General features: G+C 39.1%; 2 protein-coding genes, 1 long non-coding RNA gene and 1 other non-coding gene across 7 annotated transcripts; 1 reads left to right on the forward strand and 3 right to left on the reverse strand.

Annotated features, from left to right (window-relative positions):
- Window positions 1-943: 943 nt before the first annotated feature.
- Window positions 944-3,259, reverse strand: LOC137948566 (serine/threonine receptor-like kinase NFP). Its single transcript, XM_068794653.1, has 2 exons — window positions 2,101-3,259; window positions 944-1,949 (listed from the first exon to the last, which is right to left on the reverse strand). The coding sequence occupies exons 1-2, from the start codon at window positions 3,184-3,186 to the stop codon at window positions 1,209-1,211; spliced, it is 1,827 nt and encodes a 608-aa protein (XP_068650754.1). The 5' UTR covers window positions 3,187-3,259; the 3' UTR covers window positions 944-1,208.
- Window positions 3,260-12,443: 9,184 nt separating this feature from the next.
- TRNAA-CGC (transfer RNA alanine (anticodon CGC)) lies at window positions 12,444-12,516 on the reverse strand. The gene has a single exon. It is a non-coding gene; the product is annotated as a tRNA-Ala (tRNA).
- Window positions 12,517-15,950: 3,434 nt separating this feature from the next.
- LOC137949044 (uncharacterized) lies at window positions 15,951-18,640 on the reverse strand. Of its 3 annotated transcripts, none has more exons than XR_011111677.1 (5): window positions 18,508-18,640; window positions 17,417-17,482; window positions 16,964-17,128; window positions 16,298-16,851; window positions 15,951-16,197 (listed from the first exon to the last, which is right to left on the reverse strand). It is a non-coding gene; the product is annotated as an uncharacterized lncRNA (long non-coding RNA). The 3 variants fall into 3 exon arrangements; XR_011111678.1 differs by having other exon boundaries at window positions 16,298-16,531; window positions 16,812-16,851; window positions 16,964-17,482; XR_011111676.1 differs by having other exon boundaries at window positions 16,964-17,482.
- Window positions 18,641-19,262: 622 nt separating this feature from the next.
- Window positions 19,263-26,155, forward strand: LOC137948004 (uncharacterized). 2 transcript variants are annotated; one of them, XM_068793898.1, is made up of 5 exons: window positions 19,263-19,560; window positions 21,309-21,395; window positions 21,543-21,881; window positions 21,969-24,262; window positions 24,359-26,155. In XM_068793898.1, the coding sequence occupies exons 2-5, from the start codon at window positions 21,393-21,395 to the stop codon at window positions 25,860-25,862; spliced, it is 4,140 nt and encodes a 1,379-aa protein (XP_068649999.1). In that variant the 5' UTR covers window positions 19,263-19,560; window positions 21,309-21,392; the 3' UTR covers window positions 25,863-26,155. The 2 variants fall into 2 exon arrangements, with proteins under 2 accessions (XP_068649999.1, XP_068650000.1); XM_068793899.1 differs by lacking the exon at window positions 19,263-19,560 and adding an exon at window positions 19,588-21,150.
- Window positions 26,156-26,814: the final 659 nt, after the last annotated feature.

Here is a 26,814-nt window from a genome sequence, read left to right on the forward strand (position 1 = left end):
TTTCCTTTACGGCTAATACTCATGCTGGTATAGAACTTTACCCTGAGCTCCTCAGGTACTGAGTATGCTATGGACGGTGAGATGCCTTGATGTCCAGCTTTTTTATTAGGTATATACTTGTATGTATATACGGAAGGGTCTCAATAGGAAGGTTGGGTTAGATGTCTAAATTATTCAGGCCTATGGTACTGATTAGGCACAGTTACCTTAGTGGCTAATACTCGAACTGGTACAGAGCTTTACCCTGAGTTCAGGTCCGAGTATGCTATGAATGGAGACCGCTGAATTGGCAAATTTGACAAGTATGGATTTGGTTTATTCCCCAGCCTTGGATATCTAAGATATATATTGTGTAGGCCCGGGTTAACTACACATGTATATTAAAGTGTTTAAGGTAATGCCTATGGTCATGGTATGGTTTTATGTGTCAAAATTGATTTTTCATGTTTTTTTTAAATCGGAATTTGAAATGGATTTGAAACTAAGTGGGAGTTTGTTAGAATTATAGTTTCAAATAGATAATTTATAAAATAAATTACCATGATATTAGATGCGTGGGGCCCACTGCTAGATGTTGTCATTGGATGTTCAGTACAGGAAATAATGGCCAGCACATCCCCCTGTAGAGGTAGATTAAATGGGTACATTGACTTAGTGGACACATCCCTTGGGACTAAGGAGATATGTCTCTCTTGAGGGGATGTATCCCTCCTGAGAGGATGTATCTCTTCTAAGAGGATGTGTCCTTATGAAAAGTCATTAGTGCACCCTTTGAAATTCTATATAAACCTCCATGGTCTTACAAGTGAGGCTAAGGCTATATGCACACCTAGTCTGGCTGAACGGGAGCAAGCTTATCACTCGTAAACGAAGTATAAAAGATTGTCTTGTGCACTTCAAGTTCTGTTTATATTCTTCAAGATGAAAGGTACGCTCTCTTTATTCTTCTTATTTCAATTCTATGACATATGTATGGTTTTCATGATAATGGAATTATGGAGGATTTAATATCTATTTTCTATGATGTTTATATTATTATTAGACATCAAAGTCTAACATTGTCTTCCTCCGAGCCACCCACGACAATGAGCAACAACAGGATATACTGCAAAATCCCAATCATGTGTCGTGCAAACGCAAGACATACAGCAAATTCCCCTGGTGTCGTCGTTAATGTCCTTCAACAGTTCCGCTTCACGAATCGATCTTCACCTAGCCATGATCCCACTGTGAACCAAACCATCTTCAGAGAAGTCGAAATACAACTCGTCCGCCTTGCAAAGCATGTACACTATGTCCACCATGGTTGGCCTTCTCGCAAAGTGCCTCTGCAAACAAGCCCGAGCGACAGATATTATGTTCGCCACACTCTCCATTGAGCAACACTGCTCCACCAGAGCGACGTCCATCCAACCTCTCAACCTTTCTTCTTTACACTCTTCGCCCCCTTCAAACAACCTTTCTGCTTCCACCCAGAGCATCTCCCCTGCCTCACCAATCGCTTCTCTGCCTGATACCAACTCCAGCAGCACGACACCGAAGGCAAATACATCCATCTTGTCGGTCACAAGCCCGTTCTGGAGATACTCAGAGGCGAGGTAGCCTTGAGTGCCTACTACGTTTATGGTAACAGCGTTGCATCCGGACCTGGCAAGGCCGAAATTGGCTATCTTGGCTCTCAAATTCCCGTCGAGAAGAATGTTGCTGCTCTTGATGTCTTTGTGTACGACGCTGGGACTAGTGTGCTGGTGGATGTAAAGGAGACCGTTGGCGACGTCGACGGCAATCTGAAGCCTCGTCTTCCAATCTAGTGGTTTTTTGGTTCTGCCGGTCCCGTGAAGCCATGAATGCAGGGAGCCATTGTGGACGTACTCGTAGACTAGATAACAATTCCCATCGAATGCGTTAACACAGAAGCCCTCCAATCGCACAAGGTTGTAGTGGTTTACCTTTGTACAGAGAGAAATGCTACTGTTACAGACAGAGGGATTGGGTATTCTTTTTTTGCTTCGGACTCATAGTCCGTGAAAGCATTCCCAGAATTAAATAAAAGTTTTCTTCTGAAAATGGAGAATAGAGAATTGTGCGAAAGCAATTTACCTTCTGTAAAATCTTGAGCTCTTCGAAAGCGTTCCACTTCATCCTCTTGACGGCGTAAACCTCTCCCCGGAGGCGCCCTCTGTAAACGCTGCCTTCGATCACGCAACTCTCGTCGAAGCCCATCGTCGCTTCCATTAGCTCCTCCACCGGGAAAACCTTGTATTTATCCAAGCACTCTGAGACATCCGCCATGAAATTGTCATCCGGCATCGATGTCTCGAATCCCGCCTTTCCCTTCTTGTCCGGCGTCTTCTTCATGCCTTCCCTTAAATTGCCCTTCCAATACCATAAAATTCCACCCACCAGAACAAAAACTAAAAGGCACATAACGCCCAGTGTAACTGCCAGCCCCACCAACAGCCCATTCCCATTCCTGCTCCTCTTTGTATAGGTAGAAGGGGAGACAATAGGCTGATCGAATTTTGGAACCTCTGAAACGGGTACTAAAATCGTCGAAAAGGGGGCAATTTCTTTTCCCTTTCCTCCATTGATGGAGGCCAACAAGTCGACATCAGAGGATTCGAACTTCCTTGCTACAGAAGAAAGCGTGTCGGACGGTTGAAATGTGTAAGTAATCAAGTAATTGACCCGATTCCCTATCAGGGTCCTGTCTGGGCACTGGCAGAAGATTGGGAAAACAACATCCTCGCCGATTGAGAGATTCGTGGGGACAAGAGAAGGGTTTACGAGCTCCACAGCGTTGTAGGTGGTGAGATTCTGGAAGGCGAAAGTGGAGAGAAGGTAGAAAGTGTCTCCACCTTTGATCTGGTAGGAGACGTTACCATAAGAGTGATTAGAAGTACAAGAACAGGTGATGGGAATCAACAGACTCTGGTTCGGAATTAGAGGGCTCGAAGGGGAGGAGATATCGCTGGACCTAGATATCATTAACGGACTGACGTTGAAGAGGTCGGCGACGGAGGCAAGGGAGAGCAGAAAAGGTGACGCTGCCCGATAGAAAGCATAGGTATTACAGGGGTACAAGGAGAGATCGGAGGAGCAGGCGTAGCCCATTTGAGCCTGAGCTTCACCGGCGAAGATACAGTGGAAGAAGAGAAGGAAAACGATACTCCAGTAGGTTTTCATCTCTGCCGATGTGTAGCGATGTCTCTGCTGAGCGCTCCACTGCTCTCTCCATCAATCCTCTATCCAAAGTGGAGGTCACATCCCACAGCAACCATAGCGAAGGGAAAGATACTTCAGAAGATACCGACGGAATGGAAATAGAGAAGTCAAGAAGGCACCAACTGGTACTGCTGGGCCCTCAAAGGCAACGAATATGCGTATTTATAGACAGGATGACACCTCCAATTATTTGCCTATGGCAAACCTCAATATGGGGTTGGGTCAATTCACCTTTTTTTGGTTTAAAACTTTCTATGGTTCCTTTTTTATAAACTTTTCCTTTTTATTTTTTATTTTGTTTCTAGTTTACATTTCATATTTTGGTAATCAAAGGTCTGGGTAGTATTGAGGTCATGATTATAACTCTTATGGTCATAAACTAATATTAATCATTGGTCAACCTTGTATTTATTAGAGAGGTTTTTAAACAACCCTCTTAGATGTTATATTTCAACCTATAGCTAAGGTACAAAATTATTATTAAACCATTCCTCTAGATTTTTTTTTTTTTGTTTTCAGTTTAAAAACTTATAAAGAGAATTGGCCTCCTACCCTTATGATATCCACATAGTGTTCTACTTTGAAGAAGGGGGTGTTCAACCATAAAGAGCATAGAAGCGAGCTAGTTGGTTCAAGTGTAAGCAAAACCATCGATCTCTCTATTTTACTTGGATTTTATTTCAAGCAATCAGTTTTGAATTCAGACCTTTTCCAAGTGCACAATCAAATTTGAATTCTTATATTTTTTAAATCCATCATTCAGAGGTAAATACCACAACTCGTTCAACTGTGAGTCTCAATGGATTTAAAGCTTCTATGGCAATTTTGATGTGTAATAGGTGATATTTGAGTGATAGAATCCTTCTTTGTAATTTAGAAAAATTAATCTTATCCCGACCATAATTTTTATCTACCATGGCCTAAAATGCCATAAAATACCACAATCCACAGGTAAATAACATAATTCTTTCGGCCTTGAATCTTAATTAATTTAATGTTAAGTTGTGGAACCTAATTAACGTCTTACGCTAAATTAGGCGTGGATCGACCTTTGTGGTAAGGTCGTTGTGCGGATTGGAAGGGGGCTAGGAAGCCTCCCTCCTAGGGGTGCGGGGACAGAACCCCCATCCGATTAATGATATATTGATTGTTGTTTCATTATGGAAAATTTGGGAATTTTACTCTTGTATCGTGGTTGCCTTAATTTTCTCTTTATAATTAAGGAGCGTTGCTAGTAGGGTTTTATCATCTTAATCCGAGGAGCTCCACGACCTTTGTGGTAAGGTCGTTGTGTGGGTTGGAAGGGGGCCAGGAAGCCCCCCTCCTGGGGGTGCGGGGGCAGAGCTCCCATCCGATCAATGATATATTGATTGTTGTTTCATTAAGGATAATTTGGGAATTTTATCCTTGTATCATGGTTGCCTTAATTTTCTCTTTATAATTAAGGAGCGCCGCTATTAGGGTTTTATCATCTTAATCCGAGGAGCTCTACGACCTTTGTGGTAAGGTCGTTGTGCGGGTTGGAAGGGGCCCAGGAAGCCCCCTTCTTGGGGGTACGGGGCCAGAACCCCCATCCGATCAATGATATATTGATTGTTGTTTCATTAAGGGCAATTTGGGAATTTTACTCTTGTATCGTAGTTGCCTTAATTTTCTCTTTATAATTAAGGAGTGCCGCTAGTAGGGTTTTATCATCTTAATCCGAGGAGCTCTACGACCTTTGTGGTAAGGTCGTTGTGCGGGTTGGAAGGGGGCCAGGAAGCCCCCTTCTTGGGGGTACGGGGCCAGAACCCCCATCCGATCAATGATATATTGATTGTTGTTTCATTAAGGGCAATTTGGGAATTTTACTCTTGTATCGTAGTTGCCTTAATTTTCTCTTTATAATTAAGGAGCGTCGCTAGTAGGGTTTTATCATCTTAATCCGAGGAGCTCCACGACCTTTGTGGTAAGGTCGTTGTGTGGGTTGGAAGGGGGCCAGGAAGCCCCCCTCCTGGGGGTGCGGGGGCAGAGCTCCCATCCGATCAATGATATATTGATTGTTGTTTCATTAAGGATAATTTGGGAATTTTATCCTTGTATCATGGTTGCCTTAATTTTCTATTTATAATTAAGGAGCGCCGCTATTAGGGTTTTATCATCTTAATCCGAGGAGCATCTCAAGTTGTAGCCCGAGAGGTTTGAGAAACACACTTGTAAGTGTGCGCTTTCTCTTGTAACTATTCCATCTTCATAGTGGATCACTGCAACGGTGGAAGACAAGACATAGTCTCACCTAGAGGTGAACGTGTATAAATCTTGTTGTTTGTTTTTCCTTTATTCCGCGATTATTATTATTGCTCTCGTTAGTTTGGAATTAAGGCATCTAATTCCTAATAAGTCGTATCAAAGCTTTGGTTTGTGATTGAGAGCAATGGCTAGCGGAGAAGGATCGACACTAGGGATCAACAAGTTTGATGGTATAGATTTTGCGTTTTGGAGGATGCAAATAGAAGATTATCTGTACAGTAAAAATCTGCATGTTCCACTTCTGGATATGAAACCAGAAGGTATGAAAGATGATGAGTGGAATCTCCTTGATAGACAAGTGTTCGGAGTAATCCGGTTAACACTATCGAAGAATGTTGCTCATAACGTGACATCGAAGAAAACCACAGTGGGGATGATGAAGATTTTGTTCGACATGTATAAGAATCCTTTCGTAAACAACAAAGTACATCTCATGAAAAAACTCTTCAATTTAAAGATGATAGAAAATACATCAATTACATCGCATTTGAATGAGTTTAGCACGATTGTCAATCAATTGACATCCGTTCAAATTAAATTTGATGATGAGGTTCGTGCTTTAATTCTTTTGGCATCTCAGTCAAATTGTTGAGAATCTATGAGGGTTGCGGTCAACAACTTTGTAGGCAACAAAAAATTGATATTTAATGATGTTTGGGATACCATTCTCGTGGAGGAAGTTTGTAGAAAAGACTTCGGAGAATCGTCGACATCTAATTATGCCTTAAGTGTCAATACTAGGGATAGGAACTTTGAGATGAATTCCAACAAGGGCAATGATAGAGGGAAGTCAAGGAATGGTAGAAGCGAATCCAAATTTGGAAGGAATGTGGAATGCTGGATTTGTGGCAAGTCTAGTCACATAAATAAGAACTATAGAGCACCAACGAAGGATGAAAAGAAAAACGATGTTGCAAATGTGGTGACTGAAGGGGTACAAGATGGTTTACTCTTGTTTGTTGATGACTCTATTGACTCTTGGGTGTTAGATTCATGAACTTCTTTTCACACCACCGCACATATTATGAGATTATGGAGAATTATGTTGTTGGAGATCACAGGAAGGTGTATGTTGCTGATGGAGAACTTTTGGATATTGTTGGTATTGGTAATGTCAGTTTGAGGATGTCAAATGGGTCTGTGTGGAAAATTCACAAGGTGAGACATGTACCAAAATTGATGCGTAATTTGATCTCAATAGGGTAACTTGATGATGAAGGTCATAATGTGACTTTTAATGGTGCTGCCTGGAAAGTCACAAAAGGATTCATGGTTGTTGCACAAAGAGTTTAAATTGGAACTCTTTACATCACTTCTAGTTATAGAGACACCATTGCAATTGTTGATGTTGTTACTGATTCTGACTTATGGTATTATAGGCTAGGTCACATGAGTGAGAAGGGAATGAAAGTGCTTCAATCTAAAGGGAAGCTACCAGGATTGAAAACTATAAATAACAGTTTGTATCAAGGCTGTATTTTTGGCAAGTAGAAAAGGGTTAATTTTTCTAAGGCTGGAAAGGAAGAAAAAACAACAAAATTGAAGTTAGTTCACACAGATATGTGGGGGCCTTCAACTATTACTTCCCTTGGTAGTTCTAACTATTATGTGATATTTATTGATGATGCAAACAGAAAGGTATGAGTTTATTTCTTGAAAAAGAAATCTGATGTCTTTGATATCTTCAAGAGATAGAGAACAATAGTTGAGAATGAGACAAATTTGAAAGTGAAGTGTTTGCAGTCAGATAATGGGGAAGAATACGTAGATGATGATTTCAAGCGGTATTATGCCGATAATGAAATCAAGATGAAGAAAACCATTCCTGGAAAACCTCAACAAAATGGTATGGCTGAGAGGATGAACGAGCATGAAATTATATTCGGGATTGCCAAAGATGTTCTGGTCCGAGGTTATTAGCACTACTACCTATTTGATCAACGGAGGTCCCTCAACATCATTGGATTGGAAAATTCCAGAAGAGGTCTGGAGTGACAAAGAGGTAAAAACCTTTCTTTCTTGAAAGTGTTTAGCTGTGTTTCTTATATTCACATTGATTTTGCTGTTAGAAGTAAACTTGATGCCAAACCTAAATTATGTTTTTTATTGGCTATGGTGGTACCGAGTTTGGTTATCGTTTTTTGTATGACCAAAGTCGTAAGATTATTAGGAGCAAGAATGTGATCTTCAATGAAGGTGCCTTGTATAAAGACAGGTTGAGAACAGAGTCTTAGAGCACAAGTGATGAAGCCAAGAAGTCTGAAGTGATTCAGTTGAGATATCTTCCAGCTATTCAGATGGAGAATATTGCTCAAAAAGACCAGGGGAACATACCCCCAGAAGTAAATTAGAACATTCCTGTGACTGAACTTAGGAGATCTACCAGTACTAGCAGATGACCACAGAGTTACTCCCATGCACTTAATTATATTTTGTTGAGTGATAAAGGTGAACCAGAGAGTTATGAGGAAGTTGTACAAGTTGATGAATCAACCAAGTGGGAGTTGGCCATGCGGGATGAGATGGCTTCATTGTTATCCAATTAGACATGACAGTTGATCGAGCTACTAAAAGGAATGAAGGCCTTATAGAATAAGTGGGTGTACCGATTAAAAGATGAACCGATGGCAGCAAGCGGTATAAGGCAAGACTGGTGGTAAAGGGCTTTCAACAAAAAGAAGGCATTTACTACATTGAGATTTTCTCTCCAGTAGTGAAATTGACTACTATTAGAACAATGCTTGGAGTAGTGGCAAATGAAGACTTGCACTTAGAGCAGTTGGGTGTAAAGACGGTCTTTGTTCATGGTGATTTGGAGGAAGAAATTTATATGATACAGCCACAGGGTTTCAAAGCACAAGGAAAGGAAAAAATGGTGTACAAACTTCAAAAGAGCCTGTATGGTCTTAAACAAGTTCCATGACAATGGTATAAGAGGTTTGACACATTTATGAGTAATAATGGTTTTTTGAGGTGCTAGACAAATCTTTGTTGTTATGTGAAGATGCTTGATGACTCCTACATCATTCTACTACTATATGTTGATGACATATTGATAGCAGGTGCTTGCAAATAGGAAATAGATAATTTGAAAAGGGAGTCGTCAAAGAAGTTTGCAATGAAGGATTTAGGTGTTGTAAAACAAATCCTTGGGATGAGGATTACTAGAAATATTGACGTTTTTAAACAATCACAAGAAGAATATGTGAAGAAGGTGCAGAGCAGATTCAACTTAAATGATGCAAAACCAGTGAGTACTCCTTCGGCTAGTCACATTAGGCTTTCTAATGAGCAATTACCTTCTAAAGAGCGGGAGCAAGCCAACATGGCTAATGCGCCTTATGCTTCTGCTATTGGTAGTCTCATGTATGCCATGGTGTGTACTAGACCAGACATAGCACATCCAGAGGGAGTTATGAGCAGATATATGAGTAATTTGGGTAAAGAACATTGGAAAGCAGTGAAGTAGATTCTTTGGTATTTGAGAGGCATTGTAGACTCAACCTTATGTTTCAAAAAGGCAGACTGTGGATTATAGGGTTATGTAGATGCTGAAATAACTGGAGACATTGATGGTAGGAAGAGTGTCACTGGATATGTATACACATTGGGTGGTACAACAGTTAGTTGGGTTTTTAATTTGCAGAAGATAGTTATTTTTTCCACTATTGGGGTAGAATATATTGTTGTGACTGAAGCCAACAAAGAGATGGTATGGTTGCAGTATTTCTAGGAAGAATTAGGTCTCAAGCATGGGAAGAATGTGTTTTATTGTAACAATCAGAGTGTTATTCATTTAATAAAGAATCTTGTTTATCATGCCAGAACAAAGCACATACAAGTGCGTTACCACTTCATCAGATCGGCTCTGGAGGATGGAGTCTTAGCACTTGAGAAGATTCAAGGGAGTCAGAATCTGACTGATATGTTGACAAAGACTGTTGCGATCAAGAAACTAAAGTTGTGTGCAACTTCAATTGGACTTCTCTCTGAGGATTGAGAAGTTGTTGCCACTATAGAGGAGATATTGATGATGATTAGTCTCCAAGTAGGAGATTGTTAAGTTGTGGAGCCTAATTAACGTCGTATGTTGAGTTGGTCGTCGATCGACCTTCGCAATAAGGTCGTCGTTGGGGTTGGAAGGGGGTCATGAAGCCCCCGTTTGATCCATGATATATTGACTGTTGTTTCATTAAGGGCAGTTTGGGAATTTTACTCTTGTATCGCAGTTGCCCTAATTTTCTCTTTATAATTGAGGGGTGCCGCTATTAGGGTTTTAATCATCTATATCTGAGGAGCATCTCGAGTTGCAACCCGAGATATTAGAGAGAAACACCTGTAAGTGTGTGATTTCTCTTGTAAACTATTTTATCTTCAGAGTGGATTATTACAGCGATGGAAGATAGGACTTAGTCTCACCATGAGGCGAACCTGTATAAATCTTTTTGTTTGTTTTTGTGCTTATTTTTCCTTTCTTCAGTGATTATTATTATTGTTCTCATTAGTTTGCACCTTGGAGTTAAATCCACTAAGGGGGGGTTAGTCCTCAATGAACTTGAATTGAAGTGAAGAATTGAATTGAGCTTAAATGAATTGATTCAACTTCAACTCATGTTTGAGTGTTAGTGTAGATTAGTTCAAGTGGGGGGAAAACAGATTCCAGTGTTAGTGCCCCCAAATGAAAAGTATGATATAAAGAAGATAATGAGTAATCTTTTATAATATACTTAAATAGAAAAGATAACTAAACATATAATTAACCAAAATAAATATGGTTATGACACTTATAAGTGATTTAACGTGTAGTATTAGAATATATTAATATCCTAATTAATGAAAAAATATATTATATTACTTAATGATTATAGTTTATTATAAATTAAAGCAATAATTACATGTGACTAGAATAAATTATTTAAAATAAAGTTAAAAATAACATAAGTGAATATAATAAATAAATAAATTATTTTTAATAACATAAGATATAGTTTAACATTAAAACTCACTATTTTAATACAAAATAAAAAATACATAATAAATAAATAAATATATTAATTTATCAATACATAATATATATTTTACATATTATTAATTAATAATACATTAACAAAAAATGAAAAACTAATGGTTTAATTAATTGGATAATTAAACCAATTATGATGATGGTTTAATTTTTCCTAACTTAGGTAAAATTAAACATCGCCTTCCTTAGCCCGCGTCGTCTTCCTCAATGGCGGGCCAGCGGGCAATGGTGACAAAGGCGAGGCTCCGACGGTACGCCGAGTGGGAGAAAAGAGGGAGGCCGAGAGGCTCTACGACAGAGGGTTGGCCTCCTGTGCTCTACGACGGAGGTCGAGAGGTGGGAGGAAGGCCGACGAGGGGGAAGAGAGGGAGGCCGAGAGAGAAGAGAAATCAGGAGGCCGAGAGGCTCTGCGACAGAGGGTCAACCTCTCGTGCTCTGCGACGGAGGTCGAGAGGGAGCAGAGAGAGCGAAGACGAGAGGAAGAAGATGGGGCGGAAAATCGTAAAGAGACAAAGGCCGAAGGAGAGGGAGAGGAGAACAACGAATGAGGAGAAATTTTTCGTGGGGGAAGAAGCAACGCGCGAGGAAAGTTGATGATTCGCAAAATAGGTAGGAATCAATTTTCCCCCGTTTTTGCCTGAGCAATTGAAACGGTGTAATCTCACTTCAATTCAATTCTTTCTACACTAACGACATTTTTTTTATGAACTAGGTAATGCGGAGGGAATTCATTCCACTTCATTATGGACTAACCCCCCTAAGAAAACAACAGTACAAGCAGCCTCCTTCAAGAAATTAGAGAATTATGGCCACTAAAAGGATTAGCAGCCTACCTTTGTTTGATCTTGATAATTTTATATATTAACAGAGAGGATGACTCTATTCATCTAAGCTTAGTGCATGGAAGCTTGGAATCTAATAGTGAATATGTCAAACATTCCTATAAATGATAAAGAAGTCGGGAATCAAGAAGTTACAATATGCCCCTCTACCAACTTGAACCAAGAATTTGAAATCCATTCTAGATTGGATGGAGAAGAAAACTTGAGACACTATGAAGAAACTGGTCCAACCTATCAAAAAGAAATTAAAAACTTAGATGTGGTCCTAAACCTCTATAGCCTTAAAAGCCAAAGGCAAGAAAAGGACAAAAAAAAAGATTGAAGAAAAGAGGGTTGAAATGCTCCTCTCTAGGCCATTCAAGAAAATGAGTCATAAACAACCCTATACTGTAGGAGAATTCACTTTGGACGTTTGACCTCCATCCCTAAGATAGGCAAAGACAACCAAATAGGGGCATGAGGTAGAGACCATATTGAACCCTGCATTGCATGTCATTATTGTGGACTTTAAAATCAATTTTGTGGAAATTTGATGATTTATTTGTGTGAACTTCTGCATTCCTCATTGGTTTAGTCCTTGGTTTCAATTATGCTTGATTTTAAAAATTGAAATGGATTGAAACCGAAAGCCATCTGGTCCAGTTTAACTAAATAGGAGAGGGTGGGTGGAAGGCTATCTTCTACATCTGGATGCCTTATTTCTGGGGCAAAAAAGCCAAATTTTCATGTTCGTGTCGTTAGATTAGAAGAGAAAATTAGGTGGATATAAAGAAGAAAATTAATAGGAGAGTTTCTGCTTTCAGAACTCATGTGTCTGCTATTGATTGTATTAGTTAAGAACAACTGATCACGACCCATCCTCGTCGTGGGCTGTAACCATGGTCCATGGAGCCTCAAGGGCAATATATAACCCCTTGTGTCTGAGATTTTCAGGCCCACTAAGAACGGATCTTGACAATTCAGATGTGGGCTGGATTGCCAACCTTAATTTGATGGCTCTGTCGATTGGACGGGCTTTGCATCTAACATGAAACAAATCAAGGGGATAAAAATTAAATACGAAATGGAGGTGCGGGGAATCGAACCCCGTGCCTCTCGCATGCGAAGCGAGCGCTCTACCATATGAGCTACACCCCCTTTTTTGTTCTAATTAGTCACAGAAATAATCAGTTCTTGAATCATGAGTAAACAATGGTAAGGAAGTTTGCATAGAATCAGTTTCTATGAGGAGAATCAAAATTTTGGCAATTCAAAAGTGCTTTCTCTAGGAAAATTGAAGCCAAATGAGAATCCTTGCCAAATTGTTAGCAATATCGAGGAAAATAGAAATGAAAGTCCTTAAAGCAATTATTAGTATTAATATATGGCAGACACAATGACGACCATTTTGCATTGGTGTCTCAAATTGAATAGGTGTCTTTCATGGAAGACCCAAAAAATGGAGGTTTGTGGTGCATAATTTAGAATGTGGTTATGAGAAATATGTTTGATGTATTAGAACAATAATTGTCCACATATGATGAAACACGACTACCAATCAACATGAGTTGTCAAATGATAATATCCATGTTGACTAAGTAGATGATGATGTTGGCCTATTAACAAGGTCAAATGTTTTTCAAGATTGTGTGAGTATACCAGTGGTTGAGAATGAATACAATGAAGTCGATATAAACGAAAAAAATAAAGTTGAGATAGGTGAAAGTACGATGAAGAACAAGATGAAGTAGAAGAAGAAAATGAATAGGTTGACAAAGAGGGGAAAAAACGAGGAAGACATATAATGTTGTTAGACAACAATAAATCTAAATAATTTTTTAGGGGTCTACAATGTTATTTTCTGTAAAAAAAAATTTCAAATTTCCTTAGTGTTATTATTATTTTAGAAATAAAATTATTAATGTTATAAATATACTCCATATGCAGTTTCATCTGATATCACGGCTCCTCGTCCACCTAGGCTACCACCAATCTCATGTCATGCGTCATCCAAGCAAATGGACTTGATAAAGCCACCATATGAGATGCATGATAGTGAGTTACTTTGGAGAATGATCGTGTTTTGGAGACAAAGTATTAAAGTCAACTAATTATTATCATTCGTTTATGTTAAATTATATTTTGCCTCTAGTAATTTATGTTTTGTACATATAGATCCATCCACACGATCGCCTTCCACATCATCACCTTTTACATCTCCATCTATGTTGTCTCCATCCATTTCCTCTTTGACAAGGTGATCACAAGGCTCCAGCAAGGGCTCTAGAGTTAATGATGTGATGAGAAAGCTCGGTTAGATGATTTCAATAGAATTTAGAGATTTGTATAGGAGGGCAGAGGGACCCTATAATATACTTTTCACTCATTCTACGACCCATATCCTTACGGCTCATATGGAGGTGAAGGTAGAAAAGTTCAAGGTTTACATTGATAATCAGTTAGAATATGCGTATCTCTATATCATAAATTACTCTTTTAAATTTTCCTTTTAGTTTTTCTAGCTTATAATGTTAAGTTTGATAATATTTTGTATTATAAGATAAGTTTGATGTTGATATGCATAGTAAAACAGCAACACAAGTTGTCGTATATTCTATATTAGGTATTGCATTTCAACAACACCAGACTTCTATACACGCTTGATATAGAGAGCATGAAAGTTACCGCATGACACTGTACACTCTCTAGGGATCATGTTTTAAAATCTCAACTATTTTTATTTTACTTTTGTCTGACTTTCATTTGCAAAGATATTTCCGCGTAAATGTTGAAAACGTTTGCAACCAAAATGTTTGACATATTACGGGGTTGAAGAGTTTTATGCATATCAGAGAGGAGATGGTATGTATTTAACTTGGAGTATATTTTCTTCCGATTGTATTAAAGTAATATATTTATATCCATGAGTCCTAAATATGTAGGATACAAATTGCTTTGATATTGAGCAATTTCGTAGTACTTATCACTCCCAATATGAGTAGATTAACGCATCTGAATAAAAATATGTAAGTATAATTATAATTTTAACTTTATTATAAATAATATATTATATTTTAAGTAAAAATAATTATAACATAGTAGTTGGTATGAGAGACAAAAGAGGTTGGTGATTAGGTTGATGAGTGTGTCATTGTGCATCGTGTTTGTGGAGCTATGTATGTGTATGTAAAGGGGTTTGTGTTAGCTCAACTGCCTGTATCCAGGATGACCCAACCATCTTCGTCTAAGTCGATTACACATATAGAGGAGGAGTTGAGGGAAACTAAAGAGGCATTGTCTCAAACTCAGGAGCAACATAATACTTTATGGAATGATTATGAAAATAAGATGAAGAACATAGAGGAAAAGATGCATTGGTTCTTTTAGTAGATACAGACTCAGAGCTAGTTGCCTCCAAATCCTCCCAAAGATGGTGTATAGTTTTTATTATTTTTTTTATAATTTTTAAAATTTTATGATTTGTAAAACAATTACACAATTGGAAAAAATTTAGGGATTTTTAATACATACATATATATATATATATATATATATATATATATATTATTTATTTATTTATTTAAAATTATTTTATTTGTTAAATAAGGAAAAAATTATATTAAATATTATTTTCCCTTGCAAGTGAAATTCACAATTCGTTGGCAGAGATGCAACCTTTGGCTGAGGGTTCCACTATGGCAGGTTGAGCATTGGCACTCTACCAACGAATTTATAAATTTGTTGGTAGAAATTTTGACTTTCTACCAACAAATTTGTAAAGTAGCTAGCAAAAGTTCTCTTAATAGAAACAATTGAGCGAATTCTGCCAATGAATTTTTCATTGAGAGAACTTCTCCTATCAAAAATTGGATTTTCGCTAGTGAAAATTTGCTAGCAAAAGTCCGTTTGTTTTTAGTGATAACCTAAGTTCATAAACTGCTTTTGGTTCAAGTTCTAATGAGTTATCAATATCAATTTGTGTAATTTAAACATCGGATATGGATCTTTGAAACCTCAATAGATGATATTTTTTGAAGTCACTTGCTCATGATTGTTGTATATCTCAAACGTCCTCATCTTATATTTGAAATGCTATGGGGAATAACTTCATTTTTTGGCATGATAACAACTTCTTATTTTTTGGACGAGAAAACTGGACTTCATCTTTTTTACTTTAGTTACGAAATCCTACTAGTGAACAAACTAATATCCTAAGCTTTGGTGCACCAACTTTTGTCCTTTGGAGTGTGCCCTTGCAAACAATAAACCCTTTACATGTAGGAGTGGCATCAAGTCGAGCCAAGTTCAAACCTGCATATGATCGAGTTGGGCTTGATCTGAATTTTTTGAACTTAAGCTTGAGTTCGATCTCAACATCGAGCCTAAAATTAGAATCGCCGCTCGAGCCCAAGAATTTTAACTGAGTTTGAATTCGAGCTGGGGTTCGAGCTCCAACTTACATTTAAAACTTTGCATAAAATACATGTCAAATAAACTTCACATAAAATTCTGCATAAATTCTACTTAAAATTATATATAACCTCTACATAAAATTGTACATGAGCACTATTACAACTTTGTCCACTCATTCTTGTGTTTTAAAAAAAAATTCAAACCCATATTGTCGTGTTTTTACAAATTTGTACTACATAAAATTTGTTCGTCCTTAGTCAAACGAGTTAAATCCTTGTAGCATAGGAACCAAAACTTTAATCAAATAGTCACAAAACAAGACTACTTTACAGACAAGAAAAACTAATTCTCTCCCCAAATTACAACAAATCATCTTGTAATCAACAAGGTTGCTATGGAATAAACCAGGAGACACACACCAACTCACTAGTAAACAAAATAGTAAAATTAATAAAGGAGAATCAACAAAACATACTACAGCTAACAACTAATGAAAAAGAGAAATAAATGAAGTTCAAAAGCTTACTTGATAATAATGAATCAATGACGCAATAGCTCTGAAGATGTTGATGATGTGATCAGACGTAGACATATCCATCTTGTACGTTGCAATGAGTGGAAGATGTGCGATGGGCTCGTATCATGCGAGGAAAACGACGAAGATAGGCTTATAAGCAACTTGGAGATCAAGGATTCACATTGAATGCTAGAATGTGTGAAGACACAAAGCCATGGGAGTTTATAGCGTGGAGTAGACGCACTGGCACGGTCCGGTCCACTTTTTAGGTCAAACCATATTTGGGGAAATTGTTTTTTGATTAAATTGACAAATAAAAAAAGTTAATTTTAAAATTCTGAAAGGACTTGCCTAAGCCTACTCACAATCAAGCTTTTGATAAAAAAAAATTATGCTTATCTTTCGACTCTCTTTGTTTAATCTATCAGACCAAGCTTTGTTCCAAGAGAGAAATCGAAAAGAGATGAATCAGAAAGAGAAGAGAAATCGCAATGGTAAGAGATAAAATGGGTAGGGTTGATACCAGTCGGTTCCATGACTTCCGTTAACAACGCCCAAATTGGCTAGAGTGGCAAAGAAATTATAGATGTTAGAAGAAATTGTAGATACCTAAGTTTCAAAAATTTCCTAATTCGCATGCGAGCAAAGAATAATGTTAAAGGAAATCAAACTTACTTGTGACTTTTGTTCACAATGCCCAAATTTGCTGATGTTGGAAGATGTACATGGTGGGAGGAATCGATTTTTTGAAGGTAGAGAGGAGTTGTGGCCTGGCTGCCCTATTCTTCCGTCAAAACTCAAAACACATCCTTTGTTTTGGATATGCACGACGCAGAAGACCTAAAGTCAAACTCCCCGAATAAATAGCCCCTCCTGGATCCCGCTGATTTAATAAACAAGCCGGTTCACGAGCTTGCGAACCAAATCGTTGCTCGTTCGAGTTCAGCTCGTTTACTTGAGTGAACTCAAAACCCAATCTCAAATTTGATTTGAGATGGTCGATTTGAACCGAACCAAATCGAACTCGAGCTATTCGCAAACCAGCTCGGTTCGATGTCACCCCTTTCCATACATATTTATTATAAAAATTTATTTACATCATTGTTCAATTCAAACTCCATAACTTACTGTGGTTCACAACATTCAACGAACGGGGGCCTTGCAAATATTCTTCACACGTGTAAGCGCCATATCCTACAAATATAAGAGAATAGAAAAATATTATAGATTGAAAATCCATAAATTATAAAACTACTTAGATGAAATATTAACTGAACAATGAGAGCACAACAATTGATCATAATGAGACAAGTGTTAGAGATCAAAATGCATATGATGTAGCATTTTAGGAATTAATACTAGTGATAATCAAACTGTTCTCATGAGAACTTTGCTTCTCGTCACTTGTAAGAAGAAGAACAGGGTGAAGCAAGTCGATGATTATGAGAAACACCACTCATTATCCAGGCAGTAAATCCAGTGGATCATCACTCAAATAGAATATGAATGGGTGATTAGAATAACTCTTGCCTAGAATTACATTATATACAAGAGAAGAAACTTCACCCGTGGATATTTTTCACTTTCCCAAATCAATAGAGACCTATTTGCAGCCAATTACTGTCAAAATTCTTTCTTCTTGATTCTGCCAAAGGAGCCTTTATCACTGGAAAATTTCTACTCACTCTTTTCTAAACCAGAAATGCCGCATGAGGAACCATAAACATTGGAGGTCTGCAAGCTTTCTATGACAGTGATCCCCGCATCAAACAACCTTCGTCTTAGAATTTGATTCTCGCTTAAACGTTTCAAACTTCTTTTACTTTTACTCATGAATGTGTTCAAATTCAAAGCTCAATTAAAGTTTAATAAAAATTCAGAGTAATTTAAAATGGCCTACTTAGGATTTACGAAGATGTCTACAGGATATTTCAGAGTAAAGAATTCAACAATTAATCCAAAAAAATTCAGTAAATCGTTGAAAACGTCCCCTGTAAAAATACCTGCTTCTTGATCTTTATATATCACAATGATACCAGAGAGAAATAGATAATTAAAATCAATAGCAGGAAACTGAAGTTTGTTTATAAATCGATCGAAAAAACATACAAACCATGGAATCGAGAGATATGTTGTTCATGAACAAGGAAATAAAAACAGATCCGTGGGAGAAGGAGGCCTTGTATAAATTCAACGGACAGCCTCTGTAGAGAACTTACAGGAAGAGAGGCCTTATAAAAACAGATACGATGTGCAAGCTAGATGTTTCAGGCCAGCAATCGAAAAAAGTTTCTGGCCTCTGGATTTCTTCCTCCGTTACCTAGAGCATGGAAAGCCTGCAATAAAATTTTGTTTTTCTTCTTCTACGAAAGTGGTAGACGAGAAGCCCACGTCATCGTCTGGAGACATCGAATAGCTCGCGTTCCACCTGACGTCCCGACACCGTTACAAGACTTTAGAAAGACGTCTCTTCTGGCCAGAACACCAAGTTACTTTTAACCCGACGTGGCGCTGCCTGGTTTAATTTTTTGTATTTTCGCACACGTGCTCAACCAGAAACTCTGAAATTACTTAGCTGGATCGCACGTGTTCCAAACATTCAGGGACGCGTGTTTGGCGAATCTGAACTCCCGCGGATTTATTTTCCGAACAGACATTTTCTTCTTTTGAAAAACAAAAAATTCTTGTATGCTTGTGATTCGAAGTTTCCGCTAGGGTATCCTTTTTTTTGTTTTTTTAATATTAAACAATAAATGAATAAAGGCAATATAGGGTCCGCGAGGCCACCGAAGTAATGATTCCGCAAGCAGCATGCGACTGTCTCGTTTGTTGACTTTGACTTTTATCTAGTACGGTGAACCACGGGCATATTGTAAGCCATTGTTAGGGAAAAGCAAGCGGGGGCATTATTGTCATGAAAATCAAGCATAAATAAGTGGTGGGGAGAACATTTTCTCAATAGCAGCGGAGGGAAGGAAGAAAGGAAAGATTGGAGAGGCGTATAGGCGAAGGGATGTGAAGAAGGAAAGGAAGAAAGGAATAGATGACCGAAGAATCGACGCAGATTAAAAGCAGACGAAGACGAAGACGAAGAAATAGCGTTCCCTGCACGTTGCGATTTTAGAGTGGTTTATTTCCTTCTGTTATTGCTGTTTTTGCCGGAATACTTTATCGGCGGCGAAGATCTTTTCACGATCGAGGAAGCTGATAATCGTCGTGGTTGATCGGAATTTTTTTCCTGCCAAAGGGGTTTCTTTAATTTTTTTACACAGGTATTGAAACCCTCGCTTTTAGATTTCTGTTCTTTTTGGTTATTTTTCGTCGTCGACGTTTCACTGGGAAAAAAAAAGATCGGTATCCTCGATTGCGTCATGTGGCCGGAGAGCCAACGGGTACGGATGCTTTTGCTTGTGGAAAACAATTGGCATCAGGGTCTGGAAACAGGTTTTGTTCCTACTGGAAGACAAGAAGAAGATGATGAAGAAGATATAGCAGAAGATTCAGAGATAAAAAAGATACTTTTTCCAACGTCCAAATGGAGCGATGAAGCACTAAATCTCGCAGAAGAGAAATTGGAGCTAGGGCTTCTAGATCTATTCGATTTTTAGGGTTCATAGTTTCGATGTAGATTCTTTCATCAGAGAGCCGAAAGTGCACTACCGAGTGGGATCGCAGTTCTATTTACTTTTCTATTGATTACTGTGGAGATCTGTCTCCTTTTCTTCAGTGAGACCAAGAGTTTGCGTCCTGTTTTATGCTGCCGTTTTGCACACTCCACGGGGAAACACAGGCTTGAAGTCCTGAATCTAGTGTTTTGTCATGGGGTTCCTCGGGCCGAGTTTCCTGATTCCTTTATAATACGTCTTTCCATGCTCCTAGGTTTTGTTGTTACAGAAAATCCACTTGGCATTTGCCTGTGTACTGGCAAGACGAGAGTAAGACGGGAATAGGGTTTCATAATCTTGGGGGCGATGGTGGTGATTTTTTGTTGTTGTTTTAGAGCCATACAGAACTCCACCTAGGTTATACTAGGGTTCACAGGATCCACGGGTATTGGTGACATCTGATGTGCCAGTAAATGTTCTGCCTGTCTAGGTCTTCTGGATCTCTGTCACTCCTCCTGTTGGGCTTCTCCAGGTGGGTTTTTTAGGTTGACGTGGTTGACAGTGTGCTCATTAAAGCCTCAACTTGGTTTCTGCCGGAATTTTAGGTTGTTGAATTGCTTCATCATGAATGGGAGAAATGGTTTTGTATTTTGCTTTCAGCCAGCTGGAGGCTGATTAATGAATCGAGGATTGAGATTTGGTTAAAAGACAGGAGATTCTGAAGCCACTATGTTAATTAAATATTCTTGTCCATTGCCTTCTATCTTCCAGATGTTTAGGTCATTGATCAATGCCAACTTTATCACCTACATAACGTAACTGTTCAATTGGTGATATGACTGGTGAAGAATTCTAGATCCTGGGCTACATTTCTTTCTGTGAATGACACTGCTATTGTTCTGCCTGGTTCTTCAGCTGATGGGCCATGTGGCAGAAAAAGGCTTATAAGATGTGGAAGTGATTACGTACTTAAAACTGAACTGCTGGATGTAATTTGAATAATCTCTACACAGCTAGAAATATTTTGAAAATAGTGCATTGAAGAACCTTTGATGAGTCACTTTTGGCTGTTTATGCCCTGCTTGTGGAGGAATTTGTTCTACTCTTGTTCTGTTAATGTTATTTGGAGCTTTTCTACTGGTCATGTGCTCAGCCCATGTGGGCATAACTTTTTTGACTGTGGCCATGTCAATGATGCTATGAATTGAAGGACTTGCATCCTAGCCTTTAAGTCTGGTTAACACGATCTGCCCCAAGGTAATGGCCTTGAAAGCACACATTGGCAGTCTGTTATCAGCTTTAGGGCTCAGTTAGGCAGCTGTTTGTTAGACTAATTAAGTCTACATACATTTCATCTAGCGTCGTGCAGCTTTTTTGGGCTTGAGCTAATGGTCGGCTTATTTTTTACTGCCCAGGTTCCTGTTGTTTTTCTGTTGGACTGCTCTGCAAGGGAATGGTCGGTTGGCTTTGTAGACAAGGACAATGTGGCTTTTGGTTCAATGGTCAGTAGCTCCTTCTATTGATATAAGCTGCTTAATTAGTGATAGGTAGCGTAAATTGTATCTTATATCTTATTAAGATTTCCAGTTGTCTGCTACATTGCAGCCTCAAATGATGTTCATTTGTCTAAAGGTGTCCTCTGTTTGCAGATTCATTTTTGCACATGTACTGGGAGGTCCTCTAGCTTTGAGATAGGTAGAAACAGCAAAGTATCACTTCCTTGCGAGAGTTGTGGTGGAAGGACGGTGGATGGGAGACGGGCGTTACCAGGGAGCATGCTCAGCACAGTGGGATTGGAACTCACAAGAGTCATCGATCCAGACTTGACCTGGAGGACAGTTGCAAATAGGAAAGGAAGGCGAGCAAGGACTTCTTTGACTGCTACTAACAGAAAGACCCCTAATTTCCAGAGCTTGAGAAACAGTGGAGACCTTATTGATAAGAGCTCAAAGGAAGTCGAGGACATGCCAATTTCTGAATCTGAAAAGGTCCATTTCTTGCTTTTCAAACATGTTTTGCTTGAGATTGTTTTGTTGGAAGTTATTTGTGACCTTTGTTTTTTTCTCTTTTATCAGCTTGGAGTGACTATTCTTGGGAGACGCTTCAGTGATACACTGGAGAACTTACCCATCAAGAAAAGGAAATTCATGTTGGTCCAGTTTCCATCAACTCCGTCACAAACATCTTCTTCGCTCTCAGAGGATTCTGCTGGCTCTACAAAAATCTCAAATTTTGAACAACTAGATATGGTCGATGGAAAAACTAACTTGGAGGCTGAGAGTGAAAAGGTTGGAGGTGATACAGAGGCTGAAAGTGAAAACCTTGGAGGTGATACAAAGGATGAAAATGAAAAGGTGGGAGGTGATGCAGATTTTTCTGGCATTTCAATATTGGCAACAGCAGCTTGCAATTGTAACAGAGGAGGTGGCATGGGTAATACTGATAATTCAGAAGGTTTTCCCAGAATTCCACATATTATTGAGTCAAAACCTGACAAAATTTTTGATAAGAAACCAGAAGACTGCTCTGGACTCTCAGGTGATAAATCTGACTTGAAAGGATGTGCAGATTTAGTGGAGAAACCTGTTCACTTAGAAATCAGGAAGGATTTTAAGCAAGAAACTGGAACACTTGGAATGTTGGATTCCTCTTCTTCACGGGATGATAGGTCACATTGGGACTTGAACACTGTCATGGATGAGTGGGACAGTCTGGGGGATCATGAAGATAAGTTAAAAAATAAAGAAAATGTTGAGTTCAGAGTTACTGACTCTCTATCAACTGCCCAAGAGATGCCTTTAGTCATGGTAACTGAAACACTGAAGCCTACAATTATTGAGGATGAACTGAAGCTAGAGATGCAGCAATCTAATACTTCTGCATGTTCCCAAGGTAAACACCTTAGTGGAAAGGTTGAGGACATTTTAAATGGTGATAGGGCCCTTGCTGAAGCCACTGGGGCATTGCATAATCATGAGAATGGTGGTGTCAATGCTGAAGCTATTCCTGCTTCTGTCAGCGTGTGTGAGCTGGTTGAAAATCATTCTGCTTTCCAATCCCTAAACTCTGATATGATGAACAAAGGTCAAAACATGGAAGAGGATGCTAACATTATACCGGTGAACAATATATCTGAGCCATCTAGCACTGTTGTCTTTGAGAATAAAAATAACTTTGCACAAGAAAAAAGTTCTGGCAATTCCATTAATGATGAGCAGAGGGAGAAGACCCCTGTGTCTATGAGGCATGTTTCTATAGTTGTAGGATTAGAGAAGGGATCCAACAAAGACAGCGATTCTTTGATTCTGGAACCTGCCACAGGTAAAGTCTCTTGCTCTGATGTAGATCTGCTGACAAATGGGGAGGCAAGTTCATACACCCAAAGTTGTGATCCTTCCAGCTTTCTAGGCTCTTTCGATTCTGGAAGGTTACATATGGCTAGTCCTTGTGTTGGTGAGGGGGAAATAGTGGCTGCAGATTCAAAGACTTCTAAAGTTGCCAGTTTGGGCTCACAGATTGATGCTGGAGCCCTTCTAGGAAATCCAGCCTGTAAAACTACAATTGTTGGAACCTTGACAAGTGGCTTAAAATCCTCTGAAACATGCAAAAGTGATGGAGATTTGCCCAAATCTGTTCTTGTTGCAGATTCAGATACTGATGAAAGTGATTATTTTTCAGATATTTCACAAAATGATGGTGACCATGCTATGGGGTTGGAAAAAGAGGCATTGCCTCCGGGTGTAGATGAGGAATCTCAGTATGAAGATGGTGAGTTTAGGGAATTGACAATACAAAACTGGGGAGATGTTGGTGATGAGGGGGAAGCAGAACAAGTGGACTATGGTTCTGACAACAGAGATATGGATATCTTTGAAGCCCCTGCTGATTATGGCGTTTCCAGTTCATTACAAGCTGAGGGTGATGAAGCTGTAGCCAAGGAGATTCCTGTGGACCAGCCAAACCTGCCAAGCTCGTCAAGAACAATCCAGTTGGAAACTCAATCTGTTAATACAACAAAAACTGTGAAGGTGGTGAAAAAGGTCTTAAAGGGCAACTTCGAGAAAAAAGAAGGGAGTGAGAGTATTGGGACGACCATAAAGAGAGGTAATGAAACAAGAGTAGAGGATGAGGTTGGTGCTGAACATGGTGGTAGTCGAGCATCCATACATACAGTGAATGCAAAAACAAAATCAACAGGATGGGATCAGTTGCCTGATGTCCATAAAAGTTCTGAGGAAGCACGTGAGGATACTAGCAGTGTTGTGGAGGTAAGATCAAGTTTATGTATGGAGGTGTCATCACGTGTTGAAGGTACCAGATCCTCTGACACACTGCTTTTAAAGGACAATGAGTACGCCCTAGGAGGCAGGTAAACTACTCATACTTTTTTACCCTATGTACTCTAAAGCTGTGTCCTTTTGTATCTATTTTTAAGATTTTGCATAGTAATTTCTTACATTTGCAGGTCTAATGATCATGAAGTCTCAAACTCTAGGCTTGAGACAAGTGCTAGCCCCCATAAATCCATTGGTAGGGGAGGTTCTTCAATGCATGCGCGTGGCAGAGGCCGTGGAAGTGATCAGTGGTTGGATTCTTCTGGAAATCATTGGGTTCCAAAACATCGTCGTTCGCCTGGTTATTATGGCCCTAGTGATTTTGGCCCTAATGGACCTAAGAATAATGCTGCTGCTGCTGCTGCCAAGCTGGAGAGCAGTGGTTTTGTTGTTGCTCTTGATGGTACAATTGTGAAAGCAGGAGGAATGGGGACTGGTCGTGGAAACAGACAATCTACAAATACTTCCTCTCAGGGTATACGAAGAAGGGGATCTGCAACAGATAGGGAGGGAGGTTGGAATTTTGGAAAGAACATTGAATTTGGAGCAAGCAGAGAAATGTCTCCTGACCGCAATGTTAGTGTTGGTAGGGGCAGGCCTGCTGGATATAATGGCACAAGGGTGGTCAATACAAGTCACAGAGAGAGATACAATGGTCCAGTCCCTGATGAAAGTTTTGACATGCAACATCCATTAACTCATAGAGAAGGAAGCTTTTCTCCTATTCATAGAAGACCTCTTCATCTATCTCATTCCCGCACAAAGTCTAGGTCAAGATCAAGAAGTCGTTCTCCACATATTTGGGCATCTTCAAGGGGTAGAAGAAGCTGTGGCAGAGCCACTGGGGCTCCTGGGTTCCAAAGGCATAGTAGGTCTCCTAGTTTTTGGTCAGAAGCCAGGATCGGAGGGAGGTCACCTCATCGGCGAAATAGCAGATCTCCAAATTTCTGGTCAGAAGCTAGGATTGAAAGAATGAGGTCACCTCAGTGGCGACCTGGCTTTTCAGAACACATTGGTTTTGTCCCTGCATCCAGGAGTCAAAAGTCCCCTCCTCGTGCTTCCAGATGGATGGATGACAGGAAGGATGCACCTGATCATTTCAGAGAACAAGGTTACAAACGCTCCTCAGTTTCAGAGCGGAGTCCTCCTGCAAGAATATTTTCTAGGAACCAGAGATTTCATGTGATGGGATCCGCTGGGAGAATTAAACCGGATGAGTACTACAGGCCTATTCGTTCTGGGAAGTATTCTGAATTTGTGGAGGCTGATAGAGGACCTAGACATGAAGGAGGTGACGAAGATAGAAGGAAACATAGTGATAGATATGGTGTGGTCCATCCTATTAGGCATCATGATGTTGAAGGAGATGTGAAGCGGTTCCGATATGAGTTTGATAATGGTTTTAGAGCTCATAATCCTCACACAAAAGGTGGTCCAGATTTTCAAGGTAGGGGAAGTCCAAGGGACTATGGAAGGGGGATTGAGAACCGTCTTGGTGATGGAAGTAGGAGAGAGAGGGAAGAAAAACATGAGTTTAGATATAGTCGAGAAGGAAAACACAGTTCAAGCTTCAGTACTTACGTTGTACGTGAATGTGAGGAGGATTTGGCACTAAGAAGGAGAAGACCTTCGTGATTTGGTGTTATTTAATATTTTACTCTTTTCTGTTGCTTTTTCTGGGTGCATGGATGGTGCCGATGCTGATGAATTTTTTTGCCTTTTTCTCAGCATGAAAGTGTCTGTCACCTGCAGTTTGGTGCCCCACACTTGTAAAAAGGACATAAGGATTAGGTCAACCTTAATTTGTTTGGGCTCAAGTTTCTTCTCTATTTTTTTTTTTTTTTTTTTTACTTCTATGAGCCCATTCTGAGTGGAATGTAAACTCCATGAGGCCACTAAAATTGATTATCTAGTGGAAATTCAATTTATGTTTGTTTGGCTGCGCCATGAAATTGACTATGATGACTAATTTGTTCTCAAGTGAGTTTGTAGTTTCCCATTCCAAATTATATCAGGCTTTTCACTGGATGCTTCCTAATAGCAAATTAATTATGGTCTGCCTGCTGATCCCTGTTAGTTGACACTGCATGCATTTTGCATCAACTATTTAATGTTTGGGTTTGAGCAAGTGCCGAGGGAGATTGTTCCATCCTTCTCTTAAAAGCATTTTACCATTGGATTTCCTTTTTTAACGCCCTGGAAACAAATGCTTTTGATGTTGAGTATTTTCCACTAGTTTTCCGTTTCTGAGGGTGCACTTCAAAGGACTTGAGGGAATCTACTCGGAAGGTATGTCTTACTCTTACATCCTCTTATCCATGTCAATCAAATAATTTCATAAAAGCTAGGTATGACATATTATAAATGATACGATATACAATCACTCTATTAATTAGATATGATATATTATACGCATGGTTTACAAAACCTCCTTGGTTGTTCTGCACATCTCAATGAGGTACAAGTCTCATTTCTAATTTCACATGACACCAAAGTGCATAACCCACACATTTACTTGAAGACATCTCTTGAGTATAATTAATTTGATTTCAAAATTCTTAGTTGATTTTAAAACCTCTAATTTTGG

Source organism: Aristolochia californica, unplaced genomic scaffold (assembly GCF_029961685.1).
Source record: "Aristolochia californica isolate CCGP_79_NKW_82.1479 unplaced genomic scaffold, dmAriCali1.0.hap1 SCAF_13, whole genome shotgun sequence".
Taxonomy (NCBI): Eukaryota; Viridiplantae; Streptophyta; class Magnoliopsida; order Piperales; family Aristolochiaceae; genus Aristolochia; species Aristolochia californica.